The following is an 18,209-nucleotide window of genomic DNA, read 5'->3' as shown; positions in this document are numbered from 1 at the left end:
TGATTGATATGTGTTGATTGTACTGATATGCATTTTCATGTATAGAAATGTTCAACTAAGGACTGGACAGAACAAGTCTGTAACTCAGTTACAGACTTGTTCTGTCCCGTTTGTGTGCATTGTCACGGATAAATAAAAGAGTAAATAAAATTAAATGAAAGCAGCTCAAATAGGCAGAACTGACCTAAGAATGATTAAAAAAAAGTAATAAACATTTCCATATCCTTTTTACAGCATTCAGACTTTTCTACACCATGTCACTTTATTTCTAAAGCACTTAAAATACAACATAGCAGTTGACCGAAGTACTGTACAAAAATAAAAACATAAAAGAGCAATAAAAAAGGAATCAAAACATCACAAATGTGAGGAAGGAGTGCAACATTAAGACACAGACGCTAGCTTTTGGGAATAAAGGGAACAAATTACATCACCTGCACTGGTTTAACCCATTGTTTCCCTCACCGTCTCCATGGTAACATTCCAGATTAAACCACATATGTTTCATATGTATTGTAAAGCAGTGATTCTCTTACATCTTTTTACTGCTGAGACCAACTAAAAAACAAAAGCAAGCACTCCATCCTCCCTCCATTGTATAATCCTGCTGCATCCTGTCAAATGTAAAAGCAAATTCCTTCCACTTACAATAGCATCATGTTTATTTATGTAAACAAGGCAGTTACAATGATACACCAACAACTTCATATTCTGCAAAGACAAAGGAGCTTCATAGATACAAACAGGAGGGATGGACATATGGTGAGGCGAAGAGAAAAGGTAGGTCAGCCCGTTGAGGAGGAAGAAGGTCGGCTAAGAAGAGTTTGTGCATCAGAAGGAGGTCAGAAAATCTCAGTCCAACACTGATCCAATTGCTGGTGGTAGACCCTGCTCCTTCCTCCACTTTGCCATGCGCAGCTTGAACCATCTCTGTGGGAGAAAAACAGAGTGAGGAAGTTGTTAAAGCAGGTTGCAGGTTTTTTCCAGGGGCGCTGAGGCTGCAGAGCCTGAACAACCAGAACCATGACGCAACTCTTCACACTGAAATCTATAGCAATGACATGATAGTTACACAGTTGGACTTGATGTGCTGCCAACTAATGAATTTAGGTTTTTTCTAAACTGATATTTATCCAGAGGCCTCATGCTGCTTTAGAATGCAAGCAATAATAATCGAACCTGAGAACAAGGTGAATGCGATTCCCAAACTGGAAGCCTAATCAGTTTGTTTCTGATTCAGCCATTCAAGAAAGTCACGTGAACTAAACAAACACCATACAGGAAACTTAAAGCTGCGAAATAAATGACTGAAAAACATGCCTTTAGTTTGAACACGGATCCCTTTGATTGAAAATAAAGCAAAAGGTTTTGATAGCTAGTTTGTGTTTAGTCTTTATTATGTTACATCATAATTACAACAAACTGAGTACATTAGCATGGTGAGAAATAGCCTATCAAGATCTTAGTCAATGCATTTTACACTCACTTTAAAATATAATTACCATTAGGCTAATGCTAAAAATAGCATCTTTTTAGTATGCTAATGTTAGCATGGTTTATTTGATAGCAGTTCGATTTTTTGATGCTAGTTATACCAAGTTGATCTTTTGACAAGATTCATTATTTATAGTTTGGCTTCCTTGTGTTGAGTAAAATTAATCAACGAATATGCTAACATTAGCACAGTAATATATTTGATGTAGAAAGTTTACAGATTTAGTAACATTTATGTCATGGAAAGGTTTGAATTAGCACTTAGGTTTTAGCATGCTAGCACTGTAGAAATGGGCGCAGGTTCAGCCTGTGCATGTTGTCATGGTAACATTAAGATTTATGTTATGGAAATGCGACAGTCAGTGGTGAAAGTTTAGTATGCTAACATTTGCATTGAATTTGTGGTCATTTTGTTCAAAGATGACATTAAACATTTACATTTTTTGCATAACTTATCACACTTAAGTTACTACAATATAACTTTTCTTTTGCATTTTATTTTCCATTTGCTTTAGCTAACTGTACATTTGGTGTTTATTTATTATGTGCCATCTTGCTACACTCAAAGTGACATCTGCAAAAGTTACAGTATTCCTACATTTATGTTTTGTTTTTTTACTGAATATTTAACGCGGTATGTTCATCAGCATAGCATTAATATTCACAATATCACTGGCACTGAACTCAGGAAACTGGTGTTCCATTTGTTGCATTTAAAATGTGCTGTAAACTACAGATTGTGAGCTTTAGTCCAACAGTTGTTGCACTCTGACCACTCAGCCAGTAAGTGCCCCATTAAACTCTGACCAGAGGAAGACTGTGCAGAGCCTCAACATGCACCCTTAACCTACTGCATCGCTGCTCTGCACTTCATGTCGTCAAGGGACTCACAGCACCGCTGACGTAATCTTGATAACGCCAAGGGGAAAGGAGGGATACAGCTCTCTGACAGAAGACTGGTTGTTTGAGCTGTGCGTCTCACAGGCGGGACATTTTCCACGTTTTGTACTGAAAACACACGAGGTTCTCTTCTGAAAGTCACTTAGGAATAACACTAACTAAGCCCCCGAAGCAATTCACGAATAGTCTCCAACTGTGCAATCCGGCTCTTTCAAGTGCAAATTGCTGCCTTTGCACTTTACTTTACTTTACATTTTATAAACTCCACCAGCAAACTTTAGCAATACTGCCTAGCCTTAAAGTAGCTTGTATTTTTTTTTGCTAAGTGGTTTGCATTGAATTACATAAGTCAACTCTAATGCTGCAGCAAACAAGACGATTTGTGCCAGAGTTTAAACACGCACCAAAGAGGCCAGAACATGTAAATATAATTAATGTGAAATGGGAGTGGTGGTTGGGTTGGGTTCCTTTAGCTAAACCCTCCCCAAATGCTTGCTTTGTTAACAAACACAAAACCCTGTACAGGAGGGGTGGCAGGAGGAAAAGAGGAGTTAAGTCGGGTCTTTTGATGAGGGGCCAGACCTTTACCTCATCCTGCCTGGACCGGGCTTCCCCGTCAGCTCAGCCTCCCACCTTTGTGTACAGTGAATGGAAACACAGAAAGGGTTGGATTACAAGCCTCCCCGGCCACGTAATTAAATGTTTCTGATGTAATAGGCTGAAGATTAGGCCTGGTAGTATTAGTGGTTTTAAGTTTTCCATGTTTTGTTTTGTTTTTTTTTTATTTTCTAAGCTTTTCCTTTCCTACATTTATCTTTTTTTTAAAGGATCACAGCTAATCAATGCCAGACTTTTCATTTATGCAACACTGATACTGCATTGTAATTGGATAATGAAAATATCCTTCCACACCTAAATTTATTGATTCATTAGAGAAAAGTGCAACAAAACAAAACTTTATATTTGCATGTTTGTGCCAATCCTGCAGCAGCTCTCTTATTAGTCTTTTCCCTAGTGGCTCAAAAATAAAACTAAATGTGCCACAGAACTGTATTTTTATATGCATGTATATTTTTATGATTTTGGAAAAATATTGTAGAACACATCATAGGGCATGCTCATGTAAATGGGAAGTTTTTACATGCAACTGCTGCAGCAAAATGTCACAACGATGCCCAAACCAGCTCTTCATTGCAAAACCACAAAATCTTGCAAAGTAGTTTCTGTCTAGTTTCGAGTGCAAATGTCACACTAGAAATAAGGTAAGTTACAAGTATTCAGTGAGACATAGCAGCTTGTTTTAAGTCAATAATTTCTTAATATTGAGGAAGATGAAGAAGGTTGTTTCACTTATAACATTTGTTATATTTCACTTGTAACAAAATGTTTTGTTATAAAATATTTGCACTAGAAAACAGAAACAAAATACTTGCTAAGATTTTGTGTTTTTGCAGTGTTTAACTTCATCATATAAAAACTTCACAGATGCAAAACAGTTAAAGATTAAAGATTGTTTAAAGCTGAGAAAACGTATTTTTCACTCGTTCAACCAAACCTAGTAGTTTTCATTCCTCAGCAACACACAACCATTTAAATCTGTGTTTTTTAAACTTATTTATGCAAATTGAGTCACTTCAGCTGACTTCCTTCAGGTCACCAAGAAGTGCATTATTTATGCAGGTATCCAGGATATTAATAAAATAAGAAAAAAAAACAAGTGATGTCAAGAATACTGTCTGAATAAGCATCCATCCATCCATTTTCTTGCACCCTTTTTCCCTCAGTGGGGTCGGCAGGGGTGCTGGTGCCCATCTCCAGCCAACATTTCGGGCGAGAGGCGGGGTCACCCTGGACAGGTCGCCGGTCTGTCGCAGGGCAACACAGAGACACACAGGACACACAACCATGCACACACACTCATACCTAGGGGCAATTTGGAGAGGCCAATTAACCTGACAGTCATGTTTTTGGACTGTGGGAGGAAACCAGAGTACCCGGAGAAAACCCACGCATGCACAGGGAGAACATGCAAACTCCATGCAGGAAGACCCCAGGCCGGGAATTGAACCCAGAACCTTCTTGCTGCAAGGCAACAGCTCTACCAACTGCGCCACTGTGCAGCCCGTCTGAATAAGCAATAAATCAATTAAATACATAATAGATTAAAATGAGTGATAATCCCAAAAGTCCTCACTGGAATTATCATTCATATCTTTTTAACTGGAATTTTGTTTGCAAATGCTTCATAATCCATTATATTAATGGATTGTGTTTGGTTTTGATTTTTATTTTATTTATTGCTTTTGGTTGTTTTGTTTATTTATTTTGGATTTTGCCACCTTCCTAAAATGACAGCCTACGTCATGTTTTGGCAAATGAGATTTATTTATTTTTTTTGTGATTTGATTTCTGTTGGGGCTCTGCTTGGTTGCTAGGTGACGGGCTGGGTTTGACTGGGGTTGCTAGGTAACAGTGGCGTTTCCGTTGATTGTAACTAAAAACTGTGAATTTTGAGTTTAAGCTGTCGGCTGAACTTTGATCTTGGAGGCGCAGTGCGACCAAACCAAATCTAGACCAAACCAGATGTGGGGAAACAAGCTGTAGCTCCTCCTTTGTAAAGACTTTCCATAACTTTGAGTGCACAGAAAAATAACAACATGCTGAAATATTCTTGTTTGTCTTTCTGCTTATGCAAACCGCACCGTAACTAAAGCTGGTGTAACTGGTTGGACGGACAAAGACCTAATGCCTGAAGTATGCAAGCGATTGTTTGGTGAAACACTCGTTTAGTTGCCATGTCAGAGTTTTGTCTCTTCAGCCGCAGGCCGAAATTTCCCTGAACTCCCCTGAACCTGGGTCCGCTCAATCAGACGGATTCCCAATAGTTATTCTGTGATTCATCTGAGGTTTTCTTCACTTTGTGGTCTAACTGAGGCTCTGAAACTTCACATCTGGCAGCTGATAAGACAGATGCAAAAGCTGAAGGAATGTCTCAGATAGGTGGGAGGCGGGAGGGTTCATGCTGGAGAAGGAGGTAATCAAGTGACATGTTATTTCTGATATTCAGTTGTGCCTAAAAAAAATTTCATTCTGTGAATAATTTTTAAAAGTGCATCTAGAGATGAATTTGACACTTGAGATTTTATTATGCTTCACTGTTGGACAGAAAAATCTCTGCTTGGTTACGTACATCAGGGTACATCAGGCTTTAAACCGTTCAAAACCCTGAAAACGTTACTATTCTTATCATGGGCGGACTTTGATCCTGCTGTAGGGAGCATTAAGTAACAACACAGTTACGTTACTGTGTGTGTGTGATTAATGTACGTCAGCAGAGCAGCGGCCTGTGACTGGAAGTCATAATGGAGTCATCCAGAGCAACGTAGACACACCCTCAGTGACGGTCAGTTCTGTCTGACGAGTCCCTTAAACTCGCATCCGCCCTGCAAATTAATATGACATTCAACTCTGCTGTGACCTAATGACAAACAAATCAACTTGACAAGGGTAGTAGTCTCATTTTGCACAAGAAAAACAAGTCAAATCTTCTCACGTCAAGCTTTTATATCACGTTATGCTTATGCTCGTCTCTGAAAGCTCACTGACTTCAAAGGTTCAACAACATGACAGCATTAACTCTTTTAAACATTTAAGTTCATATTTAATTTGAAGATCAAACACCTGAAAACTGTGATGTTAACAGTTAATGTAAGCAAAATCTACATTAACTGGATGTATTTTCATTGTTAGTGGCACACCACCCAGGGAACCATTCGGTCAGAGGGCGGCATAGCATTTATGAAAAATACCTAGCAATTTTTCTAATCACATTTGCACATTTTCAGCAGTGGAAGAATATGCTATGAACTCAGAAGTTCACTCATTTCTTATTGGCATTAACTTACAAAACAGTTAAAATATTTTAGGAGTCTGGAAAGCAGTTCATCATCTTTTGTTCAAATTTTCAAAACTTGGTCTGGTCAAACCTATAGACTGGATTATTTTAATTAAGTATTGGCATGAATATATCAAAATATGGATATTTAATTATATATATATAAAAACATGATGAATCCAGAAATCTTTAGATACTTTAAATACTCAATCTTACTTTTTTATGTACTGTATATTTGTGCTAAACTGGCTCAGGTTCTATTTGATAATTCTACTTTTTGTCATTATGTTAATTTTAACGTAGGGAGAACATAAATCAGTTGTGGGGTTCCTCATGGGTATGTTCTCAGGTCACTTTGTATTTAGCATCTAGCTCAGATTCTAGAGTAATAAAACATGTTGACTACATACAGTATATATGCCGATGACACAACTTTATAATATCTGTGAAAGGTCAGAATTTGCTCCAGCTGAATCCCAAAACATGCAGCTGGAGGAAATTTTGCAGCTATTTTGGTCTAAACGTTGGTTTAAAATATACTGCTCAAAAAAATAAAGGGAACACTTAAACAACATAATATAACTCCAAGTAAATCAAACTTCTGTGAAATCAAACTGTCCACTTAGGAAGCAACGCTGATTGACAACAGGGACCCTCGTCGGGTCAATCAGTGTTGCTTCCTAAGTGGACAGTTTGATTTCACAGAAGTTTGATTTACTTGGAGTTATATTATGTTGTCCAAGTGTTCCCTTTATTTTTTTGAGTAGTATTTATTTTAGAAGTGTAAGCCTCAGGATTTAGCATCTAGATCATCAGAAACCTGCTCAAAAACTTGTTCTTGGAACCAGAAACACCTTTAGTTTCAGTTTCTCAGCTGTGAAAGCCTGAGATGTGCAGACACTTTCAGATTATTTAATTAGGCGCTAAACCAGCTGTTTGCGTCACATAAATGTTTCATATATTTATCTGCATATTTAAGGAAAGTTTAGAACTTCCTTAAAATGAAATGATTATCTATCAGTCTGAAAACTCTTAGCGCCAACAAAAAAGTACTTAAAGGCTACGCTATGAATCAGTAGCACTTTTTTATTCTGGTGTTATAAAATGGAGATGTACACGGTTTAGACAAGTAGATTATAATATATTTGCATTGAAGCTGAAACGTAAGTCTCACCTGTACGCCCTCCTCCGACACTCCGACCTCAGCAGCGATCAGCATGAGGCTCGTCCCCTCTGGATGTCTGTTGATCCTGAAATTGTCCTCCAGTATTTGGAGTTGGTCATCGGACAGTCCAGAGATCTCGTTATCGTCAGAAGCCATGTTTCTCTGTTTTACTCCCGGTTCGTGGTCTCCGGTCGGTTCTGTACCGGCTTCTAAAGGCTCCGGTCCCGGATCAGATGTGAGCGCAGCTGGACGCGCAGAGCTGGCGCAGCGTGGAGCGGCGTTTCCAGTGACAGCTCAGCGGGAAGCAGCGTGTGGATGTGGGAGTGGATGGTGAGTGTGTGGAGACTTTATTTACAACAGAGGAGGCGAGTCATAAAGCCAATCCCTCCAACCTGCCCGCCCACAGAGGAGGAGGAGGAGGAGGAGGATGAAGAGTGCACAACATTGGAGGGACAAAAAAGCACCACAACATGATACTTAAAAATGTAAATATATATATGTTTTTACATATTATAAATAATAAAATAACAAAGTTATGTAAATATTTTAAATAATTTATTAAATATTTATGCAGAAAAGTCATAAAAAGCATATGGTTAAAAATAAGAAATGGTTTCAACATAAGTGCAATTTAGTCATTATTTTATATCTGTGATGCAGCACATTAATAAGTTATTTTATTTATTCATATGATTTAGATGACATTTAGTAGCCTCACATCTTATTCCTAGCAAACATGGTTGAATTGTTTGCTGTTTATTTGCATGTTTATTATATTTCTGAACAGCTATATGGAAGAATATTTATAAACAGTAAAGTAATATAGGAATACATATGATGTTTTGCTATGTAAGAGGGATGGGGATTAAAAAAGTGTAAACTTCTTTCTGAACAAAGACAGCAGGTAAAATTACTGATTCTTATGCTACTAAATATTTTGCTAAATTAATTTTAATTTGTGTATGTACGTATGTATTCTTGTTTTTCTTTGTTTTGTTCTAAATAAAGAGAGCATATAACATTTAATTAACTCTAAAAATTACATTTGCAGGTTAACCTTCATTCTGTGATTTAAGCTTTTTCATGGAACCTTGTTCATATGGTTGACCCAAAAGATTTATTAATAAAGTCACAATCATCGGCTTTGCTCTGCCAACAAGATGCATCCAGAACAATATTAACATCTCATCAGTCTTTCAAGAGCAAGAAAGGACGAAGCTCTAAGCCAAATTTTAAGCCATCAAATCTGTGAATTCATTTGTATTTATATCTGACACAAGAACAGTAATTTTTAAGAACATCTTTAGTTCTGCTGTAAAGAAGTTAATCAGGGAAATGATGAAATGATTCCGTTTATGATAAAGAACAATGCTGATATTGTTCTTCTTTGTCTTGCAGGTAAAGATTTATTAAACTAGCATGTGATAAACATCTCTGATTTATCACAGAAGTGTGAACTGTGAACTTCTATTAAACATTTGGTCACATTTTATCTAAAATATCAGTTTTTCAGGGTTAAGACTTGATGAGAAGAGATTAAAAAAAATAACAAAAGGCACCAGAAACATGAAACATCCAATTAACTCACTAAAAAGTCTGCCTATAAAAGAATCTCTTTTGATTAAACTTTATTTTTCAAGAGGAACATCATTTGTAAGTTTCCATAATTTCACCAATAACATCCACAACTTTCTAAATGATTTTTTAAAATAGAGTTTAGTATTGTTTTCTAAAATCTGTCCTTTCTACATCCAGATCCCAAATAAAAAGCTGTTCTCTTGTGTTTCAGTAATGCAGCACTAACGTTTTAGACACAGATTGACGTCGCACATGCAGAACAGCCTCAGCGAGTTTGTTGGATTTTGCATGTTGGACTCGGTAAATGCAGCCATGAGCACACATGCAGCTTCATGTGATGCTATCTTTGGACTTTGATTAGACCTGTAATTATGGGTACTCTCACTGGAAATGCTTGACTTTAGGCAAAGCCATGCTGTCTGATTTTCCTCTTTAGGGCACTAATCCATGTCGCTCTCTTGGTTCTGATTCGAGCTGCAAACCGAGACACGCCTGAACTAATTGTGCTGTAAAACTCTTTGAAATCTTTCTCAATAGCCACATTTTCATTTTGAGGGTTTAAGGTGGAAGGTACACCTAAACTTTAAACTCAGTCCTTTGAAGGGAGGGATTTCGATAGAATTAGATAAGGGTGGATGCAACGAGTTTTCTTTTTTTGCAAGATTATGCAAATATTTGTTCATCAGACATGATGCCGTAAACATGATGAGGCTTGAAAACATAAGGGAAAAAGCCAGAAAATAGTAGAAATATTGGATTAAATTCCATAAATACAATCCTAAGACACTGCAGTAGAAATAAAATGTGTTAGATGTGGGACTTTATTTTAGAAACCACTATGAAAGATAACATCCTGCTGCTGCTGCATCTGTTGGGAGAGCAGATAAGCTGCCGGTTTATGGTCTGTAAATGCAGCATAATGTTCTCTGGAAACTCCATCTTGCATGATTGTTTTACAGCTGATTGGCTGCTGCTGAGCAGTCGGAGTGATAAAAGAGTAAAATTGACTATGATCCAAAGTTCACTCTGTGAATGGCGATATTTACTGTGTGCTGTTGTTAATAACACAAAGAAAGAACATTTTTGTCTTCACAATATGCACAAGTTAGCAAATTCTGCATTCAAACAGCATAAAGCAGGGTTGTCCAAAGTGTGGCCCGGGGGCCATTTGAGGCCTTTGAAAGGATTTTGTTCGGTTACAAGTCAGGAATAGTAAAAACAGCCAACAAAACAGAAAACAATTGGAAATTGTTTGTTTTTCTAACATGACATACATATTTCATAAATAAAAAAAAGTTTATTGTTGAGCTGAAAATCACAGTAAACAAATTTTTGTGTTTTTTTTATGGATTTTGTGGCCTGCCAGGAGCTTAAAGTTGGGATACGACTGGCATCATGCAAATCTTTGATTATTCTTTAATATTTTAAGGTTTTCTGAGAGCATAGAAACTTTTAATTAGTTATCTGTAACTTAATGTTTCCCAGGTGTGTAAATGTGGCACAATTCTTATTTTGTTTGTTTGTAACTTTATTTTTGTCTTACCACAGTCAATAAAGTCAGACTAAATTTTATTTGTCTAAAATTAATCTAGACATTATTTAAGCTTCTTCTTTAACCCGTCAGACTGGGATAAAACGTCCTTTGCTCGTTTATGAGCTAATTTTACTTGTGATTGTCTGAATCATGAAGATCCTCTGCAGCATTCCTGCTGCAGGACATGGAATCACCGCTGCTGCGAACCAGAGAGACAGATCATTTTAACGCAGCAGCTCCTAAAACAGTTGTTTTTCCACCTAATGACAGACAGAAATGCCAAAGTCTCGACATGTTTCTCACCATCTGAGTGACTCTTGAACTGGTTCCCAGTTACACACACAGCTGTTTACTGCTGAGTCATGATAAAACCTTCATTAATTCACAACTACAGCATGACGTCACAGAGAAAACGTGTCTGTAAGAGCAGGAAACACTTTGCAAAGACATGTGAAATTTGTATTTTACATTTAATATACATACTTAACTTTCAGATTTGCTGCAGTTTTCAGTGCCACAGTGTAAAAGTCTTATGAACAAGCTTTTTGTTTTAGAAACAATATAAATTTTTTCAAATTCATTTAATGAAATTGAGTAATCTCCACTATGGATTTGCTAAAATTGAATGTTTAGTTTTTTTGGGGTTTTTTAATTGATTGACTCAGGTGATGTTATCTGATAACTGCTGACAGAAGTTACTGTCAATAAAAAGGACTAATTATTTAAGAAATACTGCCTTTCTTATTTAGCAGAAAGAAAGGTCTGAAAACATTAGTTTGTGTGAAATTAAACTGTATAATGTGTTTCACAATTGAGTGAAAAACATTTAAAATATTCCAGCTTACGACTATATGTGGTGAGACATTATTACAGGTGAACCCCAAAGCTCGATTCTTCTCCCACTTCTGTTCAGTTGATACGAATAAACAATTTGACACATTTATGTCCTAATGCAGGTTTTCAGACGTATGCTGATACGTGACATATAATGATTTATATGTGGTTGGTAAGAACATCAGATCTTTTCCAACACACGCATTCTGATATTTGGAGTCTGTTGCAGCATAGTTTTCATAAAAACATTTAAAAAGAGGTTAATTTTGTTTCCCTCTTTTATCGGATCTTTGCTAGACAGGAATGATTTAAATATTTCAAAGGCAACTTATTAAAACTGTCCAGAAGTGTCTGTTGATATCTCACATTTGCTCCTGTACAAATAAACTCAACTTTCTGAAAGTCTTCAAATGTTTAGGGAGCTTTCAGGATGCTGTTTCACTGTTTCTGTACGCTCCATATTAGGATATTGTGTGTTTAAAAAAACAAGGAAAGTAGATGTGAAAAGAAGAAGTATTAGGCCTAAAATAAACTTTATCTGACATATAGTCAGTATTGGAAAGTCATGTCTTTATGAAACATAAAAGAAAATCCAGTAAACAGAACCTAAGGTGAGAAAAACAACAAAGGAAAACTTGGAAAGACAATCAAAAAGGATGAAAACTTTTAATCAAGTCCAGAGTAAAAGACTACAGGAAAGTTTGGCAGTGACGAAAGAAAATGTACAGAAATGAGGGTGTGACTCGAGACATTTGCACAATGGTGATTCATGGAGGAATGAAATCAGGGTATAGAGTATCGGACTATTTACAGTCTTCCTGTCAACATCAAGCAGCTATTGAAAAGGAGGATGTTTAGGCAACAACTTACTAAAAAGGAAGGAGAAAACCTGGAATCGTGCCAAAGCAATCACTGAGTTCCACATCCAGAAAGGAGCCTCATCCTCCTCCTGAGGCTACAAATCTGAGAAAAATCAGATACATATAGCAGCTTTCTGTTAATGACTCTCTGCTGGAAGCAAGAAAATCCGATCCGTGGTCTCCTCCTGTAAATCAAAGCGGCTTGTTTCCATCACAGACAGGCTGCAGGTCGTTACTGACGCCTGGAGGAGGCAGTTCGCTGCTGGCCAAGGTTAGCGCTCAACACGTGGCCCTTACATAAGGGAGCCACTCCTTCATCAAACAAAAACATCTGGGGATGAAGAATCTAATTCAAAGTGATCTGGGAGAGGCAGAGACATGTCTGCTGACTTCTTGGCCACTTGTGATTAATCACTGCATGGATATTAGGTTGTTAGTTGTGAACAATGCATAGATTAGACCATTTCAAACAGCGGGTTAGTGAAATATTAAAACTACAGCATCCAGTCCGAAGCAGTAAGGATTTATTGGATTCAGTTCTCTGGAAGTCCGTCTGAAGAAAGTGTGGAGGATTAGATTCAGACTTACACAGACCGAGTTTATAGTAGACAAAACAGAATTAGCAGGCCAACTAAAATATAAAAATCTGAAACACATGTACAGTGTAATGGGAGATTCTCTGATGGAAATGCATTTGTTCAAGAACATCTCTGGTGTTGGAGCTAAAAGGTTTGACACGGTTGTGAATCACTTTTTAAACTCAAGACAAAAACTCTGCGACAAATGAACAAGAGAAACATTTCTACAAAGGCCAGGATTTAAATATGCAACCTGAAAAAGGACTGGACTGGACTGGACTGGACTGGACGGACGGACGGACGATTAATAAATCCAGAATATTTTAAAATCCCTGCTGCTCACTGATTCTGGTTTATGTGTAATCTGGGTGTATTCACACCAGCCATGGTGTAAATACACCAAAGCAGGAAGCGGACTACAGCGCAGGGCATTCTGGGTAAACGTAACCAAAACAAATTCTGGCTCTAAAGGGAGAAATGGCTCGTGGTCTTTTACCAGAGACAAAAGAGAAATCCTGCAACCACTAAAATCTGACGGCGCTCCATTTCTGTTTACATTTTGTGAAGAAGGAAGTTGCGCTCAGGTCGTCTTCGCAAGTGTTCGTGTTGTTTCCTTCTTGATGTTCTTGGTGCAGCGCCACCACAGGTGAGGGGGTGAATCATTAGTTTGGTTTGTTTCCCACAGTGCAGTATAAAAGCAAACTGCATCAGCTGAAAATGTAACAAATGTTGCCATTTTGGTTCTCAGTCGACCCAAGTCTACCAACCAGGCTTCCAGGTGTGAAAACTCCCTAACACACCAACAGGAACATGGATAAAGACAAGAAGCCTCTGTATGCTTTTGTTTGGTTCTTTCTGAAAGTCATGCAAGTCTCTTTTGAGGGGTTTCTTCTGACGGTTAGGAAGGGGAAACCACAGCTTGTCTGCAGGAAACTGAGTCAGTCTGGAGATCCAACCAACCCGGAGGCTCCAGAAAGCCTGGAGGAACTGTACACCAGGTTCTCTTACGCAACGCTGTGGTTCTGCATGTTTAACTTCAAACACTGGGGCCCCTCACAAGGTAACTACTGTTGGGAAGCAGTAAAACTCCACTGATGCTGCGGGCCAAGTACAACAAACACAAACGGTTTTTACTAAACAGCTTATCCGAAGGCTGATATGAAAATACACAAATCCAGACAGTTTTCTGAACTCTGACCTGAAAAAGCAGAATAAAAAAAACAATTTGTTGCCACCAAAAAGCTTTACAGTGTTGCAGTTTTATCCACTTGATTTCTTGTAACATTTCACAACTTTTCAATGCAGCTGTATATGCAGTACATTGCCAGACTGAGAAATGTTTTTAACAATGATAATATCTCCCTTACACAAAATTATTAGCAAGAGTAACTTGTTACATTTACTCAGTTATATCTGTTTGAGTAACTTTTTGATAAAATGTACTTTTAAGAGTTTTTTCTTTTCTCTTTTAGATTGTTTTTCGCTACTTTTTCTTGAGTAAAATCTTTGGGTACTCTACTCACTGCGAGTAACTTCACTGAATGAAGAACCAAAAACAAGCTTGGTGTTTCTTTTTAATTTAAAAAAACCGTGTTATAAAACACAGCAGATGACGCTGAAGGCAACATTTTTAGTATCTACATCCTTTCTGCAGCAGTGTGAGTTTTTCTCCATGAAGTAAATTGGTCTGCAGAGGCTCTGGGACGACGTTTGGGGGGTTGTAATCTTGGCTTGACTAGAAAGCAGCTTCTATGTTCGTCCAGTAAGCAAACAATGAGGTATTGTTGTACCGGATATACCTCAGATACTTGAGGCCAGAAGTCAAAATAGGGAGAAAAGTTCTTTTTGTTGTTGCAGAGGGAAAATACTTGAGTCTGTGGACAGATAAGAACCTCATGTGCCTTGTTTTTAACCCTGCACCGCTCCTACTGAGCACCAAGATTTACTGTAGGGTCTGTGTTTTGTCTTTATTCTGAAGATTCAATTAGCAGAGTTCCTTTTTCGCGGCTGAAGCACAAAGTTTGACATTTCCGTTAGTGCAGACAAAAGCCTGGCTTCCTGACACCTGTCTGCGAAAGCGTAATGAATGTCCCCAGCTGTCAGCGTCTCTCTTTGTGACGAACAAACAGTCTCGTTTGTTCAGCTTTACAGAGAAACACGCCGGCCTCCTCCGACCGTCAGGCTTTCCAACTTTCAGGAAAAAAGGAGTCCAGCTGAGTTTATTTTGAGAAAAATTCCTCAGCTGAAGGATCTTCAACTTGACCCGTGTGAAAAACAACTTCAGAGACTGAATTTAGTCCTTCAGTTGCTTTGATGTCCTTTTTAACTGTTTATAGTAAAAGTCTTAATTTTAAAATATCCAGACATAAAACAAAAAACTAAAAATGATCTCCTCACACTCACAAAGAGTCAAGACAGACAAGAATGTCCTGTGTTGGATGGAAACTGCTTTGTCCACCTTTGAATTATTCCATGTTTTGGACCATATATCTAGTTTATTTTTCTGAATCAGAACCGCAACAGGAGCCTGTCATCTTCCGAAGCCTTTATACAATCAAATCATGTTGTATTTAAATTTCATCAGATTTGTGCTGTGTGTGCATAAAAAATGAGGAAGTGGGAGGCCAAAAGAAGAAGAATGGGGGCTAAAAAGTTATCTGCAGCAGATGACAAGTACATGGGAGGTATTTTTTTAAGAAACATGCTTTGGGAATCTAATCCTGTTGATGAAATATTAATGATGTCTCAGTTTCCCAGTGGGAAATCCGACTTCGGAGTACATTCCAGTTGATTTTCCACTTCATGTCACATGAAGACCTTGTCCAAAAATCGTGGTTAGAATAGTTGACTGTTGCATTTACAGAGTTGGTTTTGTGCATTTTAACTTTAAACTGTTTCATATGTTTGTTTTTATGCATTTTGTATTTTTATTGTTTTTTTTTTAGATAGATATTCTTTTTTTCCCACATTAAAAATTCCCCCAAAAATTGTTGTTATATCTACAATATATCTCTCCTGGTTAAATATAAAGACTAGCCTGAGAAAGAATGAAAATACATCAAGGTCCAAAGACAAAATTTGAAAAGGCCTTCAGAAAGCCTAAAGAGTTTGTACAAAACATCTACAGACAATTGATTTTTACCAATTATCCATGGCTGAACTGCACTTAGGAAAGTATTATTGTGCCATTTTAAAAAATGGCACAAAATATAGTAACTTTTCTTATTACAATCATTTAAGATCAAGATCTTTGGTGCTACATTTTTATTTTAAAACAATGAGTCTCATGGCTAAACTTCAGTAAAATGAGACAAGTTCTAAAAATAAATGTGTTTCAATGGTAAATAAGCACATTGAAGGTAGAACTGAATGAAGTGCATCCTGTTTATGTTTGTTTTTGCAGTTACTCAATGTACAGCTGTGACTTCCCAGATCAGATCAGAGGAGGGATCAGTTGGGGTGAAGGGTGTGTTTAGGGCTGGACCAGTAAAAACCAGTTTAAATTTAGCTGGAAGAACAGTTCTCAATTATTTGCTGTTTAAAATGAGATTCAAACCAAGTTGTTGATGCATCTGAACTCTGAGTTTGGCTTCTGGAATGTCACAACAAGCATCTGGCAGAAAGTAAATTATGAGCTGACAGAAATGGATCTGATCTGATTTTCCCCTCCAACATGTTTACCCATACGTTCATCTGAACTTCATTTCATAAAACATGAACACACACACACACACACACACACAAAATGTCTACTTCTGCCACTTATGCAGGGGCTGGCACCGAAAGCGTGACTGGAGGAAATATTTGAGATTCCCAGGCAGCAGTTTTCCATGCGAACAGCAGCAGACAGACCATATGGGAGCCAGATCTGTTTGTGTGTTTACTGCAGACGTTTATATTTACAGTGCTTGGCAGCTCCTTCTGAAGCAAACATACTCAGTTACAGAAAACAAGAGTTGATTCTCACAGAGGTTCTGCAAAAGCAATCAGCAGCAGAAATGTATCCTTCCAGTCATATTTTGACTGGATTTATTACTTTTTAATTAACAATAAAACAGACATTGGCATTATTATGATTATTTCCAGTAGTCTAGAAAATCCTGTATTTTAAAAGGATTTTAGCATTTAAGCAAAAGGGTGACACCCAAAAAGCCATAAACTGATATTTTCTCATGTAATTTTTATTGTTATAAAATTACCATTTTATCATTCTTTATATTTGTAGCAATTTATTTAAAACTCTTCATATTTTATTTGCATTTTATGCTCTGCTTTCTTCCAAAAGCAAAGGATGTCGATATAAGAGCAACATCTGAGTCACTGCGGTTCTCAAACATGAATTTTTGGAATTCATTAAACTCCCGAGTCCGAAGAGACGTTAAGGATTTCCAACTGTTTCATATTAAACCGCAAGATGGAAAATGATGAAAACGGAAGCAGAGCAACGGAAGCCCTTCCACAAGATGAAGAGCTTAACCTGCTGCTGCTGCTGCATCGTAAAATTGCTTTATTGCTACCTGGAAGCACCTCGTCGTAGTTAGTTAAAAACACTTTGCTGTCGGGGCGTCACTAAAACTTCAAAGAGTAAAAATAATATACAACTTAAGTCTGGGGAGTTCAGATGCTCCTGCGGATTAAGAAAAGTCTTTTTAAAGGTGGCCTGTTATGAAAAGTTAACTTTTTTTTGTTTTGTTTTTGTGTTGAAGATCAGCCGTTTCAAAATCCAAAATCCAACGGGCGTTACGCCGTTACCTAGCAACTGCAGACGACGCCTAGCAACCAAAGCGAAGCTCCGGAAGGTTTGGGCAGCTAATTTTACCGCTCCATGCCTAGAGCAGTGGTTCTTAACCCTGGTCCTCCAGGCACACTGACCTGCATGTTTTAGATGTTACCCTGCTTCAGCACACATGATTTCATTTGATGGCTAATTAACAGGGTTTTGCTGAATTGCAATCATCTGAAGGGGGTGTGTTGAAGCAGGGGGAACATCTAAAACATGCAGGTCAGTGAGGTCAGAGTTGGGAAACACTGAACTAGAGGGACTCTTCTAGAAGTATTCTACTCCAAGAAGAGTAGCACTACTTCAACATTCTGTTACTCAAGTAAATGTAAAAAGTAGCTGTCCAAAAACTTAAGAGGAAAAGGTATTTGGTAAAAAGTATGCTCAATAACCAAGTAACTAATTAAATGATCGATTATTCAATATTTAAAAATTACATCATCAGATGGATCAGAATATAAAGTTAAGTGGACATTTTTGGTATTTTAAGGAAAAGAAATGTCAATAATTCATATAAGTAACAAAATCAGGCAAAATGACATTTAATTCCAGATCAAATCCAATTTCTTTGAATATTTTTTTCTTTATATA

General features: G+C 37.5%; 1 protein-coding gene and 1 long non-coding RNA gene across 2 annotated transcripts in view; one reads left to right on the top strand and one right to left on the bottom strand.

Moving 5' to 3' along the window:
- Positions 1-236: 236 nt before the first annotated feature.
- On the bottom strand, positions 237-7,787 carry hopx (HOP homeobox). The gene is made up of 2 exons (XM_008421161.2): positions 7,464-7,787; positions 237-930 (listed from the first exon to the last, which is right to left on the bottom strand). Exons 1-2 carry the CDS (start codon positions 7,608-7,610, stop codon positions 853-855), a joined length of 225 nt encoding a protein of 74 aa, XP_008419383.1. The 5' UTR covers positions 7,611-7,787; the 3' UTR covers positions 237-852.
- A 9,417-nt stretch (positions 7,788-17,204) lies between these two features.
- LOC103471899 (uncharacterized) overlaps positions 17,205-18,209 on the top strand; it is a 5,558-nt gene continuing 4,553 nt past the window's right edge. The window contains exons 1-2 of the long non-coding RNA XR_534758.1: positions 17,205-17,374; positions 17,545-17,637. This is a non-coding gene — a long non-coding RNA (uncharacterized LOC103471899). The remainder of the gene's footprint in view (positions 17,375-17,544; positions 17,638-18,209) is intronic.

This window comes from Poecilia reticulata, linkage group LG10, assembly GCF_000633615.1.
Source record: "Poecilia reticulata strain Guanapo linkage group LG10, Guppy_female_1.0+MT, whole genome shotgun sequence".
In the NCBI taxonomy this organism is placed as follows: domain Eukaryota; kingdom Metazoa; phylum Chordata; class Actinopteri; order Cyprinodontiformes; family Poeciliidae; genus Poecilia; species Poecilia reticulata.
This window is presented reverse-complemented; position numbering and strand designations above follow the sequence as displayed.

Excerpts from the sequence above, each read along its gene's own strand:
- hopx (XM_008421161.2), bottom strand. The coding sequence starts at position 7,610 with ATGGCTTCTGACGATAACGAGATCTCTGGACTGTCCGATGACCAACTC. Across the intron at positions 931-7,463 it reads TGTCGGAGGAGGGCGTACAG|AGATGGTTCAAGCTGCGCAT; the intron begins GTGAGACTTACG and ends TTTCTCCCACAG.